Genomic DNA, 17,992 nt, shown 5'->3' with positions numbered 1-17,992 from the left:
TGCATTTTCTACCTTTTGTGTTAAATTAACAAAGCTCTTGACTGGAATATTGTTTCTATACAGAATATCTATGATGAGTGGTAACAGAACCTTGGGCCTTGGCTGAGAATCCATTATCAAATCATATTTCATACTTATATACACTCACGTCATCCAGCACCTTCATCTTTTTCCCTCTCTTGCTGCAGATCAATTTCACTTCTTCCTTCAGTCATATAAAAATACCTTATAAAATCCTAAACACATTTCAAGACATTTCGCATCCTCACAGAGTCAGTTCTGTGAAAGATTCATTAGCCAAGGCCAGGTTCCGCTGAACACAGAGGAGCTTGGCTGCTGCTCTTCTTGCTCCAGCAGCCTGGGCCGGGGTTTGGGCACCAATGAAATCACCAATGAAATCCTTGGCCAGGCCAGACTGACAGGTGGGCTTGGGAGCAGTGATTGCCAACAATTCAGCATATGTGAAAGCATCCGGTGGTGACAGGAGAGGCACCAAATTAGGCAGTAATGCAGGAGGAGTCAGGGTGAGGAGGGTGTGGCTGTATGGGGCAGCTATGAGCTCATGTAGAATGTTAACAACAAGCCTAGTTACTGGACTCACAACACCTGCACGGCTAACCTGTAAAGCCAATTAGAACTTTTACAATCACAAAAACAAATAAAATTTCCTACATACATACTTATAAATAAAGAGAAAAATAAATATTATATATATATATATATATATATATATATATATATATATATATAAACATGTATATATATGCAAAGACTTGTAGTGTAGAAAGTCTAGCATGAATGTAAGACAATTCATAAATCCAAGGATCAAGGCTTTGGAATCAAAACCTGTGACAAGTGTGACTTTTGCAAACTCTCAAGATCCCTTCAGTGATCTTAAATATCGGGGAACTGTCTCACTTAATTTCATGGGTAAATCATATCCCATACTCATCCTTAGGGACATGGGAGCTGCTCAATGTATGGTTTATAAATCGGCTTTACCTGGGATTGAGACCAAATACACAGGTGAAAGAGTTGTTGTTAAAGACTTTACTCCACAAATTAGTTATAAATTAGCTAACTTTTTCCCAAGTTCTGACTACGTATCAGGGGAAGTAAAGATAGCTGTCACAGACAAAGCTTTTCCTATAGTAGGAGCAAGTTTAATTCCGGGACATGATTTGGCAGGGAAATTAGTTTACCCTTCAATTGATGTAGTAGCTAAGCCTTTACCTTATAGTCCAACCATAGAGCTGGATCAGATAAAACCTCAGATTTTTCCTGTATATGCTATTACTCGTTCTCAGAAGTTACAGAATAAGACTTCTTTAGAATAAGCGGATCCAGTTGATAATCTGATCTTGCAAAAGATCACATGAAACAGATTAATTGCAGCTCAGAATGATGATCCCTTTCTTGCTAAATATAGACATGTTGCTTCAGATAGTCTTAATGATAAAAGATCCCTGGTTTTTATGAGAGAGAGAGAGAGAGAGAGAGAGAGAGAGAGAGAGAGAGAGAGAGAGAGAGAGAGAGAGAGAGAGAGAGAGAGAGAGAGAGAGAGAGAGAGAGAGAGAGAGAGAGAGAGAGAGAGAGAGAGAGAGAGAGAGAGAGAGAGAGAGAGAGAGAGAGAGAGAAAGAGAGCGAGAGAGAGAGAGAGAGAGAGAGAGAGAGAGAGAGAGACAGAGAGACAGAGAGACAGAGAGACAGAGAGACAGAGAGACAGAGAGACAGAGAGACAGAGAGACAGAGAGACAGAGAGACAGAGAGACAGAGAGACAGAGAGACAGAGAGACAGAGAGACAGAGAGACAGAGAGACAGAGAGACAGAGAGACAGAGAGACAGAGAGACAGAGAGACAGAGAGACAGAGAGACAGAGAGACAGAGAGACAGAGAGACAGAGAGACAGAGAGACAGAGAGACAGAGAGACAGAGAGACAGAGAGACAGAGAGACAGAGAGACAGAGAGACAGAGAGACAGAGAGACAGAGAGACAGAGAGACAGAGAGACAGAGAGACAGAGAGACAGAGAGACAGAGAGACAGAGAGACAGAGAGACAGAGAGACAGAGAGACAGAGAGACAGAGAGACAGAGAGACAGAGAGACAGAGAGACAGAGAGACAGAGAGACAGAGAGACAGAGAGACAGAGAGACAGAGAGACAGAGAGACAGAGAGACAGAGAGACAGAGAGACAGAGAGACAGAGAGACAGAGAGACAGAGAGACAGAGAGACAGAGAGACAGAGAGACAGAGAGACAGAGAGACAGAGAGACAGAGAGACAGAGAGACAGAGAGACAGAGAGACAGAGAGACAGAGAGACAGAGAGACAGAGAGACAGAGAGACAGAGAGACAGAGAGACAGAGAGACAGAGAGACAGAGAGACAGAGAGACAGAGAGACAGAGAGACAGAGAGACAGAGAGACAGAGAGACAGAGAGACAGAGAGACAGAGAGACAGAGGACAGAGGACAGAGGACAGAGGACAGAGGACAGAGGACAGAGGACAGAGGACAGAGGACAGAGGACAGAGGACAGAGGACAGAGGACAGAGGACAGAGGACAGAGGACAGAGGACAGAGGACAGAGGACAGAGGACAGAGGACAGAGGACAGAGGACAGAGGACAGAGGACAGAGGACAGAGGACAGAGAGAGACAGAGGACAGAGGACAGAGGACAGAGAGAGACAGAGAGAGAGAGAGAGAGAGAGAGAGAGAGAGAAGAGAGAGAGAGAGAGAGAGAGAGAGAGAGAGAGAGAGAGAGAGAGAGAGAGAGAGAGAGAGAGAGAGAGAGAGAGAGAGAGAGAGAGAGAGAGAGAGAGAGAGAGAGAGAGAGAGAGAGAGAGAGAGAGAGAGAGAGAGAGAGAGAGAGAATTTTATTTTGCTTCTAAATTACCTGCACCCCTGTATACATTTACATCCACATAGCCATGTACAAACGCACAAACACAACAGACATAAACACATGAAAAAAAGAAGAAGCCTAGACTAAAAAATCTTTCTGCTAACTAGTGGAACCCTTGGTTCAAGCACCCCTTAGTTTAAGCCCATCAGCCAGCCCAGAGACACTGTGTTAGTAGATCACTTATATTACACTGACTTCTGAAATGGGCATAATAAATGAAGAAATCCTACTTCCACATAAATGATCCCAACTCAATTTTTCAAAAAAATGAAATATAAAAATCAATAATCAAACTGCAATCAACACAAGCCTGTGAGGTATTTCCAGCGTTCATTAGGCATACCTGTGTCATGAGTAAGAGTAGTGACTGTACAGCAACCAGAAGTGATGTCCCATCTTTTGTCAACCCTGGAGTACCTCTGGCAATTGCCAACTCTACAGAATGTGCCTGCAAGCTTGATTCAAGGTCATCCAGTATGCGATCATGATAGGTACGCTTTCTGTAGTTGCTAGGACCTCCAGGTGTGGCTCCCATTACCATACTCATTGTACTCCCTGGCTGTTGGATATTAAGAATGATTTAAGTATTAAACATAAAATTATGTGTCTCTATGAGTTACTCTCAGCAGTCTTTCTGCTTTTTTCTCATCTTCTCAATACTTCTCTTTATTGGAATCCTTCATCTCAATCACTTACCTCAGGCTTAACGGGAGGTTGCTGAACAGCCAACCAAGCAGATATGATCATCATAACGGCAAGATGGGCCAGAGCATGTGTTCTAGGTTCACTAAGCAAATCAGCTGGAAAGAAAAAAATATACAAGCCATGAAAGTCACAACAATACCAGTATTTTTTCTTAAAACATATACAAATCTATTCTTTCACAGCATCCAATATGTCAAGAAGGTAAAATTTGTTTTTAAGAGACAAGCAGGATCTTACAGATAAACTTATCAAAGGTCTCACCTGAACAAGGCCCAGATATGTACATGGGCAGAGCATGGACCAATAAGCTCAGAGTGCAACCAACCACATCTTGGTGTAAAAGGGCATAGATGAGATCAACTGCCCGTGCCAAATCTGACTTGAAAACACTCTGCATCCCAGTCTGAAAGCATAGAGAACATCTTTATAATATTCAGTCTTTTCAACTATGGTGTAGTGTGTTACCTATGACTGTAATGCAAAACCACCTTTTAAATACCAAGCATCTACCCATAAGTATTTTTTTCACCACAAAGGTAGCTTACCACATTCTGCATGGTCTTCGCTACTTATAGTGATTGTGGCTGAGCTGTCTATAACTGGTAGAATTTTTCTCTTTTGCTTTGAATGACATGTATTTAGTGTCCCTAATATATCTGACACTTTTGCAAGACTTTTTCAGCCACACTCACCATATTACCCCTACAGCCCTTCCCAATTGGAGGCCTTCATTTCCCTTAAGCATACTAGACTTGTCTGTCCGAGGATCCATAGACAGCCACAGTGAGTGATTGTCAGCCACTATGTACAGTATCCCCCAGTGGAAAGGACATCATCCCAGAAAAGACCCAAGTGTCTGCAATGACTTCGTGGATGAACTATGCATCAAAAATAGTAATGTATTCTATGAACATTGAATTGAATCAAATTTGATCAAGTGAAAGTTTTCAAGAAAGAGGACAATAAACTTTTAAAAGCCAATCCGGTCCAATCCAACTTACTTTCACCAAGTCGCAGACAAACCACTTGATACCACCTAGCCTTAGGAGATCCCGAAAAGTGGCTAGAGCTTTATGTGTTATGACTCCTCCCGGGAATACTTGCTTCCATGTTTCTCTCAGCAGGTTTGACAGAGGTTCCTGGGATGAGAGGAGTGAGTTCGTACTTTCTTCTTTCTGGAGGCTTTTCCCTGAACTGCTACTGTGTGGACAGAAATATTGGGGTTAGGCTTTACATCACATCTAAATGGAGTAAATTAAACAAGTGACAAAAAAGAAATGAAAAAAGTTGTTTACTCTTGCCTGAACAAAGTTTTGTAAAAAGAAAAGAAAAAAAAGAAGAAGAAGAAAAAAAAATACATATCACCAATGTCGTACTTAAATACAATCGGCCAATTCTGAAGAAAAAAAAGATATGATCACTAACAAGATATAAATATATGTATAAACTTACTTGTTCATGGAATCATTGTTAACTGCTGGTTGTGCTCCTCCTTTCATTACCTGTGCCATATTTTCGACAATCTGCACCATTAATGTAGATCTGAAAATTTGTATAAAAAAATATCAGTAAACTCTTTAAACACATCTTTTGTGATTAACCAAATGTATTTCTTTATCAGTTACTAGCAACTATTATTCTTATCAGTGTTTCCTTAAAAAAATGGTTGTTAGTTTTACCTATCCTTGAAATTTTCAAGAGTTGGTACAGAAGCATCGTGATCATTAAAAGAAGTCAGAAGGTAGTTTAAAAAGCTAAGTGGCTGGACTGCTTGCTCTCCATCCACAACCTGAAGAGATATATATATGTAAAATTACACACTCTCATCATAACAACACTTAAAAACATATGATATGCATATTCCTCAAGGAATTGAAATAAAATATATATAAATTATGTTTGATGAAGTTCAATCTGAATAAACACCTTAATAACCCTCTTTTTAAACTTATTTCACTTTTCTGTTTCACATTCTTTTGCTTTACACTACTAACCTGCACATGGGAACAGAGCCAAGTGGCCACACAAATGGGAAGACAGCACAAGTGATATCGAAGACGGTCAAGCAACTCTTTCACACGCTGTATTGGCACTGCTCCTTGTTGAGCAGCACTCACCACTTCCCTAAATGCAACTGCCGCTACCTGACATAACTCACTCCATGGCACCATACTGAAACAGAAAATGAAGTTAGCATAATATCATATTTTCTCAAGCCTGAAAATTGGTAGAGCTTTTGAAACTACTACTGATATATACAGCAATAATCTTTTTTTTAATATTTACAAGAATTATATTGCAATCATCACAAAAGGAGATCTCATTAAATATGAATTTCTTTGGCCTACTGCTTCAAGAAAAAGAAAATGATGAACAAACAGCTACAATAATAAAGTCTGTCCCAGCTCAGGCTAGTCAAACATTCAAAAATATACATACACCTAACTCTCTGCTATTGCCCTTAATTAGCTGCATACCTAAGAGCTATAACAGAATTTTGCGTTACTGGATCTTAAGAAATAATGATAATAATCTCAACTGGTTTTCAGACATGATCTACCTACGGATTTGTTCCCATTTTTTCATAAACACCAAAACAGGGAATGAGAATGATTCATTTGACACATTTAGATTATATAATAAAAAATAAATGTGTCAACAAGAATACAAAACCTAATCACATATAATCATTCTCTCTCACCCTCTCTTTCTTTCTTTCTTTCTTTCTTTCTTTCTTTCTTTCTTTCTCTCCCTCTTCCTCACCCTCTACCTCATTGTTCACACTCACAAATAGTATTCCTTCACCAATAAGACTCTCGCAGAAGATAATGTCAAAATGTACTCCATATTACTTCAAAAACACCTATGCACTGAATTTTGTGCACTATAAGCTAACACACTTGGGTTTGTGTTAGCAGAGGAATTGAGTGTACAAGAAAATTGAGTAAGATGTACAAAATAAATATCTGCTTGACTTACTTGTACTTCAAATCAAGGTCTGTAACATTGACTTGTCTAATGAAGTCCTCAACAGCATTTTGGTCTGTGCGAGTGGTCATCAATGGTGCTTTTACACGGCCTAATTCCGGCATGTTCTCCTTCATCCACTGTTCTACAAAAGTCTCACACTTTTCTGATACAACCACCTGTGTATTTGGAAAAAATAGGGAGCTTGCAGTATTATGAGATGGTATTTCATATGTTGTCTATTAACCAATCAACCATTGTGAGTGGGTTCACTATACCAATAGTAATAAAAATAAAAACTTTTCTGTAAAAATTCAAAGAACAGTTTAAATAGGTGAGATCAGGCTGGCCTAGTATTTGACTTCTTGGTGACTAAACACTTGTAAAGTCTTCTATGTATAAACAAAATCAATAAGTCAAATCACAGTGGATAGGGTGCCTACATGCCCTGTAGGTGTGTCAAGAAGTTAAAAGAAGTACTCATCAACTGCTGGAAAACTGTTACTGTACATGTATATATCACAATACTATAACATGTTTTATACTTGTATATATCATTCCTTGTAATGGTAATCTATCATTTCTTTGAAATATCAATAGCTTTGAAGTATGGTTCAACAAAGTGTAACTAAAACTCTGTGATCATTACAACCAAACAATGAATAAAACTTATACCAGAATAATATTTCAAAATTACATGTAAAAATATTAGTGATGGTGATAAAAGACACATTTATACTTACATCAATGCCATAAAGTTGTGCAATATGGCATAACAAGAGGAAGGAAATATCAAACATCAGAGCACGGTTGATAGCCATTTTGGAAGTCTCTCCAGGCTGAGGATCCTGCAGAAGAGTAAAAAGTTAATAATGCCTATGGTCAACATAGTATCATTGCAGCAGATGACAAAATATACAGCAACAGCAATGATGATATGTGTATATTAACTCAAAAAATGAGTATGGTATCAAAGATCTTCCTTCTTCCTCCTTAATATAATCATATACTCATAAACATATACAAAATGAAAATAAAAGAACTTACCATACTGACTTCATTAAATTTGACAAACTTCTGTGCAAATATATGAAGACTGCCAGAGGCAGCAGCTGCAACCAGCAGAAGATCTCGACTCTTCCCACTAATCAGCAAATTCATGACAGGTAAAACAGATTCCTGCCAGAACAATAACAATTTAATCTATTAGTTTTCATAATCCCTACAGTGTCTTTTATATAACTATTTCTTGGTTCCCTTACAGTAGGTCATTGCAATTATCATAATTGTTTTACTGATTCTTATAATTTAAGTCACTTTCCTATTATCACATTCCAAATTTATTTCATTTATTATTTTCATCATTTTATTACTGTCATAACTATTTTGAACAGTTTCACTGTCCCTATCATAAGAGCAATCATTAACACAACTATCATAACTAATATCACTCAGAAATATTATGGTGCACCACAACATGACATTCAATTATTTACAAACTATGACATGAGATCAAACAACACAGTTTCACAAGCAACCTAAGAAAGTACCTGATTCTTATTACTGAGTGTCTTTAATATACTGGTGACAGTAGGCTGGGCACGAAGGATAAGGTTTGGATTACCAGGATGAGAGCCTTGGGCATCATTCTTCTGAATATTGGACAGGACATTGGATTCCTTTACCCTGCCATAAAGAACAGAAATATAGTTACTAAAGAAATATACTTTAATGGATGCTTATGAAATAACATTGAGAACAATAATAAGAGTATTCAGAAACTCACAATAATATACAAGTGGAAAAATCAAACATAAGTAAAGGGTAAAAATATCTACTGCTGAAATATATAAGTTATATGAATTCATATTGCTGATACATGATATACACAACCATTGCTAATAATGGGGGTCTGTTAAGTTTACAATCTATGGATCAATCAAAACATTTGATACCCCGCATGCTCTGGATATCCTGTATTGGGATAGACCAGGCTGAGATATCTCACACTTGGGTAACCAGACCTGGAATAGGCCATGACAGGTACTACAACAGAATTAACACAGATCATAACAATTAATAGAATGCCAGATTCAAAAGAGTGTAGCATGCACATACTTATAAAATGTAAGAAAAAAAAAACTGTTAAAATATAATATGGATGAACATCATTTTTCAGATAAAACTGCTGTGTATGTGTGTCTGTGCATGCACAGAAATGCACAGCCGCACACATGCAATATTACATGCTTTGTTTCTTTCAATTAAATTGTGTTAAATTATGAATAACATTCAATATGAAAGGATTGTCTAAAAACAAATCTAGATAGCAACTAATATATCTATATTTTCTTTAAATATTTTTTCAGTTGAACAAAATCTCAAGACTGCCTGATAAATGAGTAATAGATTGAGAAGACATCTGGATGCTTTTAGACATGCAGGAAAAGGTAAGTTGCAAATACACAGACTTAGGCACTGTAACTATGTTACAATGTTTATTCTATCAAAGTGTTTGCTTTTTAAAATGCTATAGGTATTCTGTGCTAGGAAAGACTAAGCCATGGTATCTGAGGCAAAGAAAGACTGAAACAAGGTAGCTAGAACTGGGACAGACTAAAATGAGGACAGACTAAAATCATATACTGGGATTGGAGAGCTGGGTATCAAACCTTCATTTGATCCAAATTTAATATTAAAAATACAAACCTTTTTGTAATGATTTCTTGGGCATCTCTTTCAGATATCAAGCTGGTCTTGTTACAAAGTTCATTCAGAAGGTATTCAAGACAATTACAGTTGATTCTAGAGTCAACTTGATCTAACAGTATTGTTAATTGTGCCAAACGCTGAACTGCTGTTAGTAAATCTTCAGATTCTCCTGTGGCATTTTCTCCTGCAAAAATTAATGTTATTTAAAATAAGCATTAATGTCCAATCAATAATTAATTATGCACCAAAACCTCCTCATAAAGTTAATAAATGGAACATAGACTGAAGCGGATTTCAAATTCATACACATACATATAAATATCTATTTATTCTTTTAATGAATTGAAACTAATATATTGCAATAAAAAATCAATGATTATCTAAAAAGTATAACTTCAATTCATCATCTACAAAATCAAAGTCAGTACGTATGAACTCAGAACAAAGGAATCAGTTGCTCTAAAATTCTGAGATACTGATCTGTCTCTGGGTATAACTTTTGAGAGTGAATCAATTTGACAAGTTTAAATTCATGCCAAAATACTACTACCTACTTACCATTCAGCATAACATGGATGGTATATAAAATTGTTGGAACTTTGATGAAGGTGAATCCGACCCACTTCAATTCTTGGTATGCCTGGTGCTCAGGACAGCTCAGTCCAAGGAAACTTGATCTCAACAATTCTAAATACAGTTGCATTGTGGTGAGACCCTAATAAGATAAAAAAATAAAAAGCCTTCATAAAAATGCTACAAAGGAAACAATCTTTACCACAGAAAAACTATTTGAATAAAACCAACTCCCACTCATCCTCATAGAAATAAGAATTCAACAACATTGTGAAACTTTTGTAAGGAACACTTTAGGTAACATTATTTTAAACTTAGTCAAGACTAGCATGAATACTGAGTATTGGGTTTGGTACTCTAGTTTAACCCAGAAACTCTGGGCTTTCTGTAATTTATCCCTTCCCTGTGGCCAGAGTATGTCTATGCAGGTGCCAGATCACATCCTTGGATACTTCAATATCTTGTGGGCATAGCTAATATAAAACAAACAAATTAAATATAACAGCTGTGCTAACTTCTTGTGCAAATGTCAGCAAGGAAAGCCTGGCACAGAGTTTGGGCACATAGAGGAGAGGTTTATTGGGAGTGCACAGGATGAATTATGTCCATTGTCTATTGACCCATATCCAGAGACGTCTAGACACTAAAAGTTAGAAATGGCTGAGTTTGATCAATCTAGGGTAGTTTTCTTTATGCCTGACAAAAGTTAAATTAAGTTTGGTTATGTCAGAGTATATAACTATTCTAGTTATAACTAGTTAATTAGCAAAACTACAGGAGGTTAAGGCTATAGTAGGTTGAACTTCCATTCTTCTCTATGGAAGGGCCAAGGTTGTCATCGAGACTGGGAGCAACAAATGAATGCATATTAATTACAAAAGGACATACCACTGCCTATCTTACTATCATTACATTCTTTCAGAACAATTTATCTGCAAGGAAACTACAGAAAGATGAATAATAATAATAAAAAAATCATAAATCAATTTGTAAAAATGCACTTTCACCATCCTCTATCTCTTTATACCTGAAGTTGTTGCAGAAGAAGAAGCTGATGAGCAAATGTTGCAGCATCCCGTGTGGTATGTGTGATCACTTCCAACATCACTAGACTGTGCATTGCATGGCACAATGGAACTGAAGTGCTATCAAATTTGTGCTTACTGCCTATACTGTCCAAGGGCTGGATGTCACGTAGTTGACTATAAAAAGAAAAATCTAATTATAACACATATTTGGGGCAAAAGATCGCTCAAGGCTAGAGCTTACACTTTTTATGGGTAGTAGTATATAAATATACATAAAAATCTTAATATTCATTTAATGTTTGTGTTTGTGTGTGTTTGTGTGTATTTGTGTGTGTGTAGATAGATAAATAGAGAAACATATATGTAAAATAATTTTCTTTATGGAATTAAAATCATGCATATACTGTTATGTTTGCTTGTAATATGAAGTACACTAGACTAAATTCTGCTCACCAAACGGTTTTGATGAGAATATCCTTGTTTTCAATAATTGTCCCAGCACCGGCCAAAAGAGTCTCTACTTCAGTCATCTTCTTCATGCAGGTACTCCAGGTTCCTGAAAACAAATCCCAGTGTTTATAGGTTCAGACAACTAGGCCTTCAGAATCTGATGGTATAATGTTCTTCAAAGTGCAGATTGAACTGCAACAACTGGATGTCCATTTTTTATTTTTTAATGTAGAAAGCTCATGTTGTAGCCACTCACCTGGTTCTTCTCTTCGGCCAATTTCCAACATGCAGGTAAGGAATGTGCAGTTCAGGATTTCATGCAAAATTGATGCAGCAAGGCTGAGGTTGGCAGAGAGTTCGGGGGCATTACGCAGATCCAGCAGCTGCTGTGTTGACCACCCCATAACCTAAGAGTAAAAATGTAAATATCATACCAGATAGTGTACATGTCACCTTTTAAGGCCTTATCACAATAGTATTTTTTGTCAATTTCTGTGTTTTCATATGAATTTTCAGTATCCAAATTATAGTTATACAACAAAAAAGGTGTGGTGATGTCATAAAAATAATACACATATATTAAAACATAAACTACTGAACTCACCTGTATCAACCATTTAACCCCACCAACAATAGAAGTAGCCAGAACAAGACAATCTTCTGGCTTTCCTCTACATGATACACTTTTCTGTAATAAATAATGAATCTATATTAGATGTAACGTTAACTTAAAACATTGAACAGATGTATTACATTAATTAAATATTCTATAAAACATTTTTTCAACATTGGGGTACTTCTTCTAAAGCTTAAAAAAGATTCAAATACTATCAGCATACCATCATAGACTGCATGAGATCAAGCAGAGCATGAACACAATGAGGCTTGTGCAGGCCATCATACTTGCTGATGCTCTCAATCACACCACCATATGATACAATCTGAAAGGAAATGCAGGGAATCATAAGCACAAAATTTCATTAGATATTTTAAAACATTAACAATTAAACTGTTCCTGAGACTTATCAATAAAAAATAATAATAACAATTAAAAGAAACATATGTGAATAGTACCAACTCATACATTCTTCACCCAATATAAAAGAGAAAATATTTAACTCTAGTTTATATCTATAATCATCCCTAAGAACTCTATACCTGTGAACTGAGGGAATGCCTCAGATATGAAAGAATGAGATTATTTGGTAGCGGTCCCATGAGCGCTTGTTGGAGAATGTAGTCGGCTAAATGGTAGATGTCTCCACTCACAGCACGAGGCAGCACCTGATGAGCATAATAAATGAATTTTTATATAAAATCATTCTAACTAAAACCAATATCAAAATTTTATATTAATGTCACATTCTTTACAATGCATGTAGATGATCACCTTCCAGAATACTAAATATCAAAAAGCAAAGAAACTGCATCTCGAATTACCGTTTTGATGTGAATGCCCCACTGGAGGTCTGACCATCTCTCCCGCCATGCTCGGATGAGCAGAGAGCGTATGGTACCAGCCTTACTGCTGGATAGTGGCTCTAAAACCATTGTGGTCTATTTGCTTGTGTTGACAAATGATGTCCACAAAGCTTGATCTGTGATTAAGATGATATAAATATTTAAATTTCTTTTGAAAATATTAAATTAACTATAAAAAACATAACAAAAAAAACTATCACAAGATATCACCCCTATCACTTTAAAACATTCTAAGACATCACATAGTTAAATTATTTCACTGTATGAATGAAATTTTCTAAGCTATAACTAAGAAGCAAATCAAATAAAAATTTCTGAACTACAAATTGTTATCTCAATACATGTAGTCCTTGGTCTACTATAAAGTTCCATTCCTGAATCCATGCTGAAACATAAAATCATGTAAAACAAGAAAATCATTCCTCTAAGAAAAGACAAAACAATTTCCTAACCTGACTTCATGATTCTAAGTTATTGGAAAATAGTTAAATATGGTAAATTAAAAACTCTACAAAGAAGTTCTAAAAGTTGTGTAAACTATTATACCCAATAATTCAAGACAGATATACCAAGCTTACATCAGAGTTTGAGAAAAGGTTGGTGCGTGACAGTGGAGGGGAACGTGGGTGGCCATTTACAAAGACTCTGAAGTAGTGGGGACAGGGAAGAGATTCCTTCAAGGTCTAAATAATCACTTACACAGACCTTGGATCCCTTGTCCCTCTTCGTACACTGTCGCCTTGTGAAAATAACTATCCAGTATAGCTTATTTGCGGCTTCTCTTCTTCTTCTTCTCCTTGTTTATATCTGTAGCAGATATATCACTGACATCTTGCACAACTTTTGATGATATAGGTCAGGTGCTGTGTCTACATGGTGGAAAAACAGCAGGCTACTATACAATCAGTTCTTTATATTGTCTTTTTTTTTAGTTGGTTCTTCAAAAGAAAGTGCTTTTGCATCGTGTGGCTTTGTCATAAGGCTCATTACAATGCTGCAAGCATTTTTCCATCTTTTCAATCACAGTGCCAGGAGAATACTTGTGAACAGCATAACTGTTGAGGAACATAGAACAGCTGTCTTCTTTATCTTCTTATTCTCATAGATTGTATCCACAGTTAAATGTGCCACAGTTAAATGTGGCAAGTTCAATGCTTTAGCAGCAGCATTGTCAAAAACACTGTTTACACTGTTTCCTAGCAAGTGATATACTCTTGTACTTTCGTTTTTTCTTACTGTTTACATGATTACTTGATATCCCATTGAGAGCCATCTTTCAGGCCAATACCTTGTACCAGTCATGGGTGAGCAATGGCCAAAACAATTAAGCACTGCATTGGAGGGAGCAAAGGAGGGAGGGGGGGAAGGCACAAGATACATCCAAAATCCTGAGAACTAGTCAAAACTTCCAGAGCCTTAGCTCAAAATTAGCATTATTCCAAATCTTTTCTGTCATAAACAAGTGAGAGCCATAAAAATGAATAATGTTTATAAGGAATACTGCAAACAGAGGCATCATAAAATGAGGATTACTTGTATTTTCAAAAAAGTTGGTTTACATTCAAACACTTACCACAGTCCAAAAAAATGCATATTTCTTGGAAATTCTTGCTGTAATAAGAAAAATATATAGAGTTTAGTAAAAATATTAAATATCAAGTGTATCAATTACATCAACAATAAAATCAAAGTATCCCATAACTTTCCTTTTTTATGTCCCTTATTTTCTGGCAGTTTTCAAAATGTTTAGCTTGTTGATTACAATGTACACATCTATATAAGCGAACCTACTGCTACCTGGAAATTCACTCAAGTATGACATATTTCATATGCCTTGAATTGCAGATGATTGCTCTAAACACCACACATATTTCAATATTATAACAGTAACACACAAATTTAGTGAAATAGAAATGTAAAAGTATGCAAACATGTACACTTATTCTCAGTTGACTCTGCATACCAAATTTTTTGCACTGCATTTCCAACCAACTAGTTGCATTTGTCATTTCTCTTTTTAGCGCACTGAGTAAACATACACTGTTATTTGCCCAATGTACGACAAACAGTGGTCCAGAAACAATCAGATATTTTATAGAGGTGTAGGTAAATTTACAAAATACTTTTGCATAACCAATTGTAATGACCTTGTTATCAATGGACTCCTCTCACTTTCTTCTCAACAAATATATAAAAATTATGCAGCAAAAACTCCCACCCCCATTAGCAACAATCTTCCCAGATGACAGCTATTTCCCAAGCCCTACAGTGGAAGACAAAGAATCCTCTATGTATTCTCGGCGGGATACAGTGTATGACTGATATGTAGGAGCAAGGGGGGGCTGCAAACATAGATAATATAGTGACTGATTCTGTGTATATTCTGGATATAATATTCATATTGTACCCAACAATTTCCCTGTTACCTTTCCTGCCCTCCCCTACTACTGGGTAGAGGAATCCATTGATAGCAAAATCATTGTGATCAGTTATGCGAAGGTGTTGTCTAAATTTAACTAAATGTAATATGATTATTTGTAATGTGTCTACAAAATTTCATAGAAGAAAAATAATTATATTACTTTTATTCTCTTGTAATAATTTACAAACTTCAGGCTAAAATTCTATCATATTCATTATGATGTATCAAAGATAATTCCTTATGTGGCTATTACCTGCCAAAGAGGTCAACAAACTTTACATGGCCAGTATATGTTGTCCTTTACCAGAGTGCTGGCGGTGTATAAGGTACCATTCCTGTGTCAATAAGCTTTAGATTTGTTATGGTCTATCTGTACTATCATTTTTTAATATCAACAAAAGCACTGAAATGAAATACTTTTCAATATTCTTCTTAGTTTACCGCATTACGGGGGTAACTGTAAACTTATTACCTGTTGGAATGGCGACATTACTTACAGCTTATACGTCTAAAATACCAACAGTAAATACCAAACATTCTATTCCAACGCATTAACTACATCCCTGCTTTATGAATGACTAAACTATAAAAGCAGAATTTGCTTAATATGTGTAATACAATATCAGATGAAAATCCACTATCTAGCGGTAGTAGCGGGGTCTTCGCTAAACTTCTCTCTACTTGTATTGGTGTTTATTATAATTTTTGAAGACTTCTAGACTTCCAACATTTTCACAGAATAACCCAGTTCTTAAAAATTCGTTCTAATGCATTAAACTTTAGTTTCAGCTAAAGGAACAAAACAATTTTTGTACTTTTTGTACGCTAAAGGTGAAAGAGCGGTGTACTCACCGTAGTAAACACAAACAATGATGACTACGGGCGTAAACAAATATTATGCCTGATTCATCTATGTATTTTTCAACTGGAAATTGCATGCATATTATATAAATAAAGATATGAATATGCATATATAAACATGCATACACACACACATACACACACGCACGCACGCACGCAAGCACGCACGCATATATATATATATATATATATATATATATATATATATATATATATATATATATATATATATATATATATATGTATATATATAATATGATATATATATACATATATATGTATATATATATATATATATATATATATATATATATATATATATATATATATATATATATATATATATATATATATATATATATTTATATATGCGTATGTGTGTGTGCGTGTGTATGCATGTGTGCGTGTTTGTATGTGTGTGTGTGTGTATGTGTGTGTGTGTGTGTGTGTGTGTGTGTGTGTGTGTGTGTCTGTGTGTGTGTGTGTGTGTGTGTGTGTGTGTGTGTGTGTGTGTGTGTGTGTCTGTGTGTGTGTGTGTGTGTGTGTGTCTGTGCATGTATGTGTGTGTGTGTGTGCGTGCGTGTGCGTGTGTGTATGCACACACAAAGCCGTTAAGAATGAATTAACTCGATCAGTTCCTTTATGGGGGACCTTCTAATCAAGTACAAAATCCAAGCAAGAGGCACTCCAAGATTTATATCCACGCTTCGCTTGTCACTTGCTGGTTTACCTTGATAACTACGACCATGCGACGTTATCCACGCAAAATGCTTATCATGTCCAAGGTCTATATCAGTACTTATATAGACATTGATCATGCCCTCGCTCTTTTGAACGATGTACGTTTATGCTGATGTCAATTGCAATAGTTCCTACACTTTTGTCTCGAGTATGTAGAGCCTGAAGAGTACTCTGTAAATCGCAGAAAATATATCTTGGGTCTTGATTCAATATAAATTCGCTGGCTATATAAGTACTGCCAATTCAGCTTGCTAACCTAATCATGTACTCTCCTGCAATCTGTGCTACAAAAAAACTCTTTTTGTACACAAGACTATATAGATCCGTTAGCATAGCATTCACATACATTAGAGCTTCAAGATGTTCATTGATTATTGTTTAAATATTGTAGGGGGCAGTGTGTTAGGGGGGGGGGGGTAACCGTAAAAAATACAACAAAGCACCCTTGTATTTATAGGTATGTTCAACTAGGAGATATTTATATGCGCCATTCATTTGTTGTAAGTTGGAGTTTTTCAATTTGATACTGCATGATGGTGTTCACTGATTCTTTGAGATGACCTTGCTTATTGTTTCTTGTTAAGTTTTAAGCCTCCTATTATATACATATGAATGTGTATGTGTATGTGGAGATAGATGTGTGTGTGTGTGTGTGTTTGTGTGTGTGTGTGTATGTGTGTGTGTGTGTGTGTGTGTGTGTGTGTGTGTGTGTGTGTGTGTGTGTGTGTGTGTGTGTGTGTGTGTGTGTGTGTGTGTGTGTGTTTCTGTGTATGTATGTATATGTGTGCGCGTGTGGTGCATGCGTATATGCACCACCTAGGAAATAAATTACTTTTATCAGTATTATCTTTTATTAGTTAATAGATTTGTTTTTTTATCCCGAAATTGTTCGTGTCAAAAAAATGTAAATCAGCAGAATGTTTAATTAATTTTGACAGCAAGGAAACGCGCGCAAAATTCATACTAAATAGAAGTTGTATAATGTCTCTTAAGGTAATTTCTAGGAGAAGTAAAAAATAAGATATTCTTTAAATTTTCGTGATTCATACAAAACAATAGTAACTGAATACTTCAAAATGTAAATAAGCACATTCAAATAAACATTGACAGTAAAAACGACAAAACACAAACCGGACTTAGAGATA

The 17,992-nt window shown here is 36.1% G+C and overlaps 1 protein-coding gene across 4 annotated transcripts in view; it reads right to left on the bottom strand.

The window, feature by feature from the left end:
* Window positions 1-16,098, bottom strand: part of MED24 (mediator complex subunit 24) — a 16,349-nt gene extending 251 nt beyond the window's left edge. Inside the window, exons 1-23 of one of the 4 annotated variants that reach the window (XM_070126372.1) lie at window positions 16,061-16,098; window positions 14,397-14,434; window positions 12,782-12,939; window positions 12,500-12,625; window positions 12,181-12,282; window positions 11,946-12,029; window positions 11,598-11,748; window positions 11,345-11,447; window positions 10,891-11,065; window positions 9,849-10,005; window positions 9,288-9,474; window positions 8,129-8,264; window positions 7,626-7,757; window positions 7,322-7,426; window positions 6,591-6,757; window positions 5,606-5,783; window positions 5,291-5,400; window positions 5,064-5,153; window positions 4,613-4,808; window positions 3,873-4,014; window positions 3,603-3,706; window positions 3,250-3,465; window positions 1-619 (exon numbers count right to left, since the gene is read on the bottom strand). The exon at window positions 1-619 is cut by the window's left edge and continues 251 nt beyond it. In XM_070126372.1, coding sequence (XP_069982473.1) covers window positions 266-619; window positions 3,250-3,465; window positions 3,603-3,706; window positions 3,873-4,014; window positions 4,613-4,808; window positions 5,064-5,153; window positions 5,291-5,400; window positions 5,606-5,783; window positions 6,591-6,757; window positions 7,322-7,426; window positions 7,626-7,757; window positions 8,129-8,264; window positions 9,288-9,474; window positions 9,849-10,005; window positions 10,891-11,065; window positions 11,345-11,447; window positions 11,598-11,748; window positions 11,946-12,029; window positions 12,181-12,282; window positions 12,500-12,625; window positions 12,782-12,892 — 3,126 coding nt within the window. In that variant the 5' untranslated portion in view covers window positions 12,893-12,939; window positions 14,397-14,434; window positions 16,061-16,098 and the 3' untranslated portion in view covers window positions 1-265. Of the gene's footprint in view, window positions 620-3,249; window positions 3,466-3,602; window positions 3,707-3,872; window positions 4,015-4,612; window positions 4,812-5,063; window positions 5,154-5,290; window positions 5,401-5,605; window positions 5,784-6,590; window positions 6,758-7,321; window positions 7,427-7,625; window positions 7,758-8,128; window positions 8,265-9,287; window positions 9,475-9,848; window positions 10,006-10,890; window positions 11,066-11,344; window positions 11,448-11,597; window positions 11,749-11,945; window positions 12,030-12,180; window positions 12,283-12,499; window positions 12,626-12,781; window positions 12,940-13,401; window positions 13,560-14,396; window positions 14,435-16,060 lie in introns of those variants that run through there. The other 3 variants (XM_070126368.1, XM_070126371.1, XM_070126369.1) reach the window with 3 other exon arrangements.
* Window positions 16,099-17,992: the final 1,894 nt, after the last annotated feature.

Source organism: Penaeus vannamei, chromosome 10 (genome assembly GCF_042767895.1).
Source record: "Penaeus vannamei isolate JL-2024 chromosome 10, ASM4276789v1, whole genome shotgun sequence".
NCBI classification, from domain to species: domain Eukaryota; kingdom Metazoa; phylum Arthropoda; class Malacostraca; order Decapoda; family Penaeidae; genus Penaeus; species Penaeus vannamei.
This window is presented reverse-complemented; position numbering and strand designations above follow the sequence as displayed.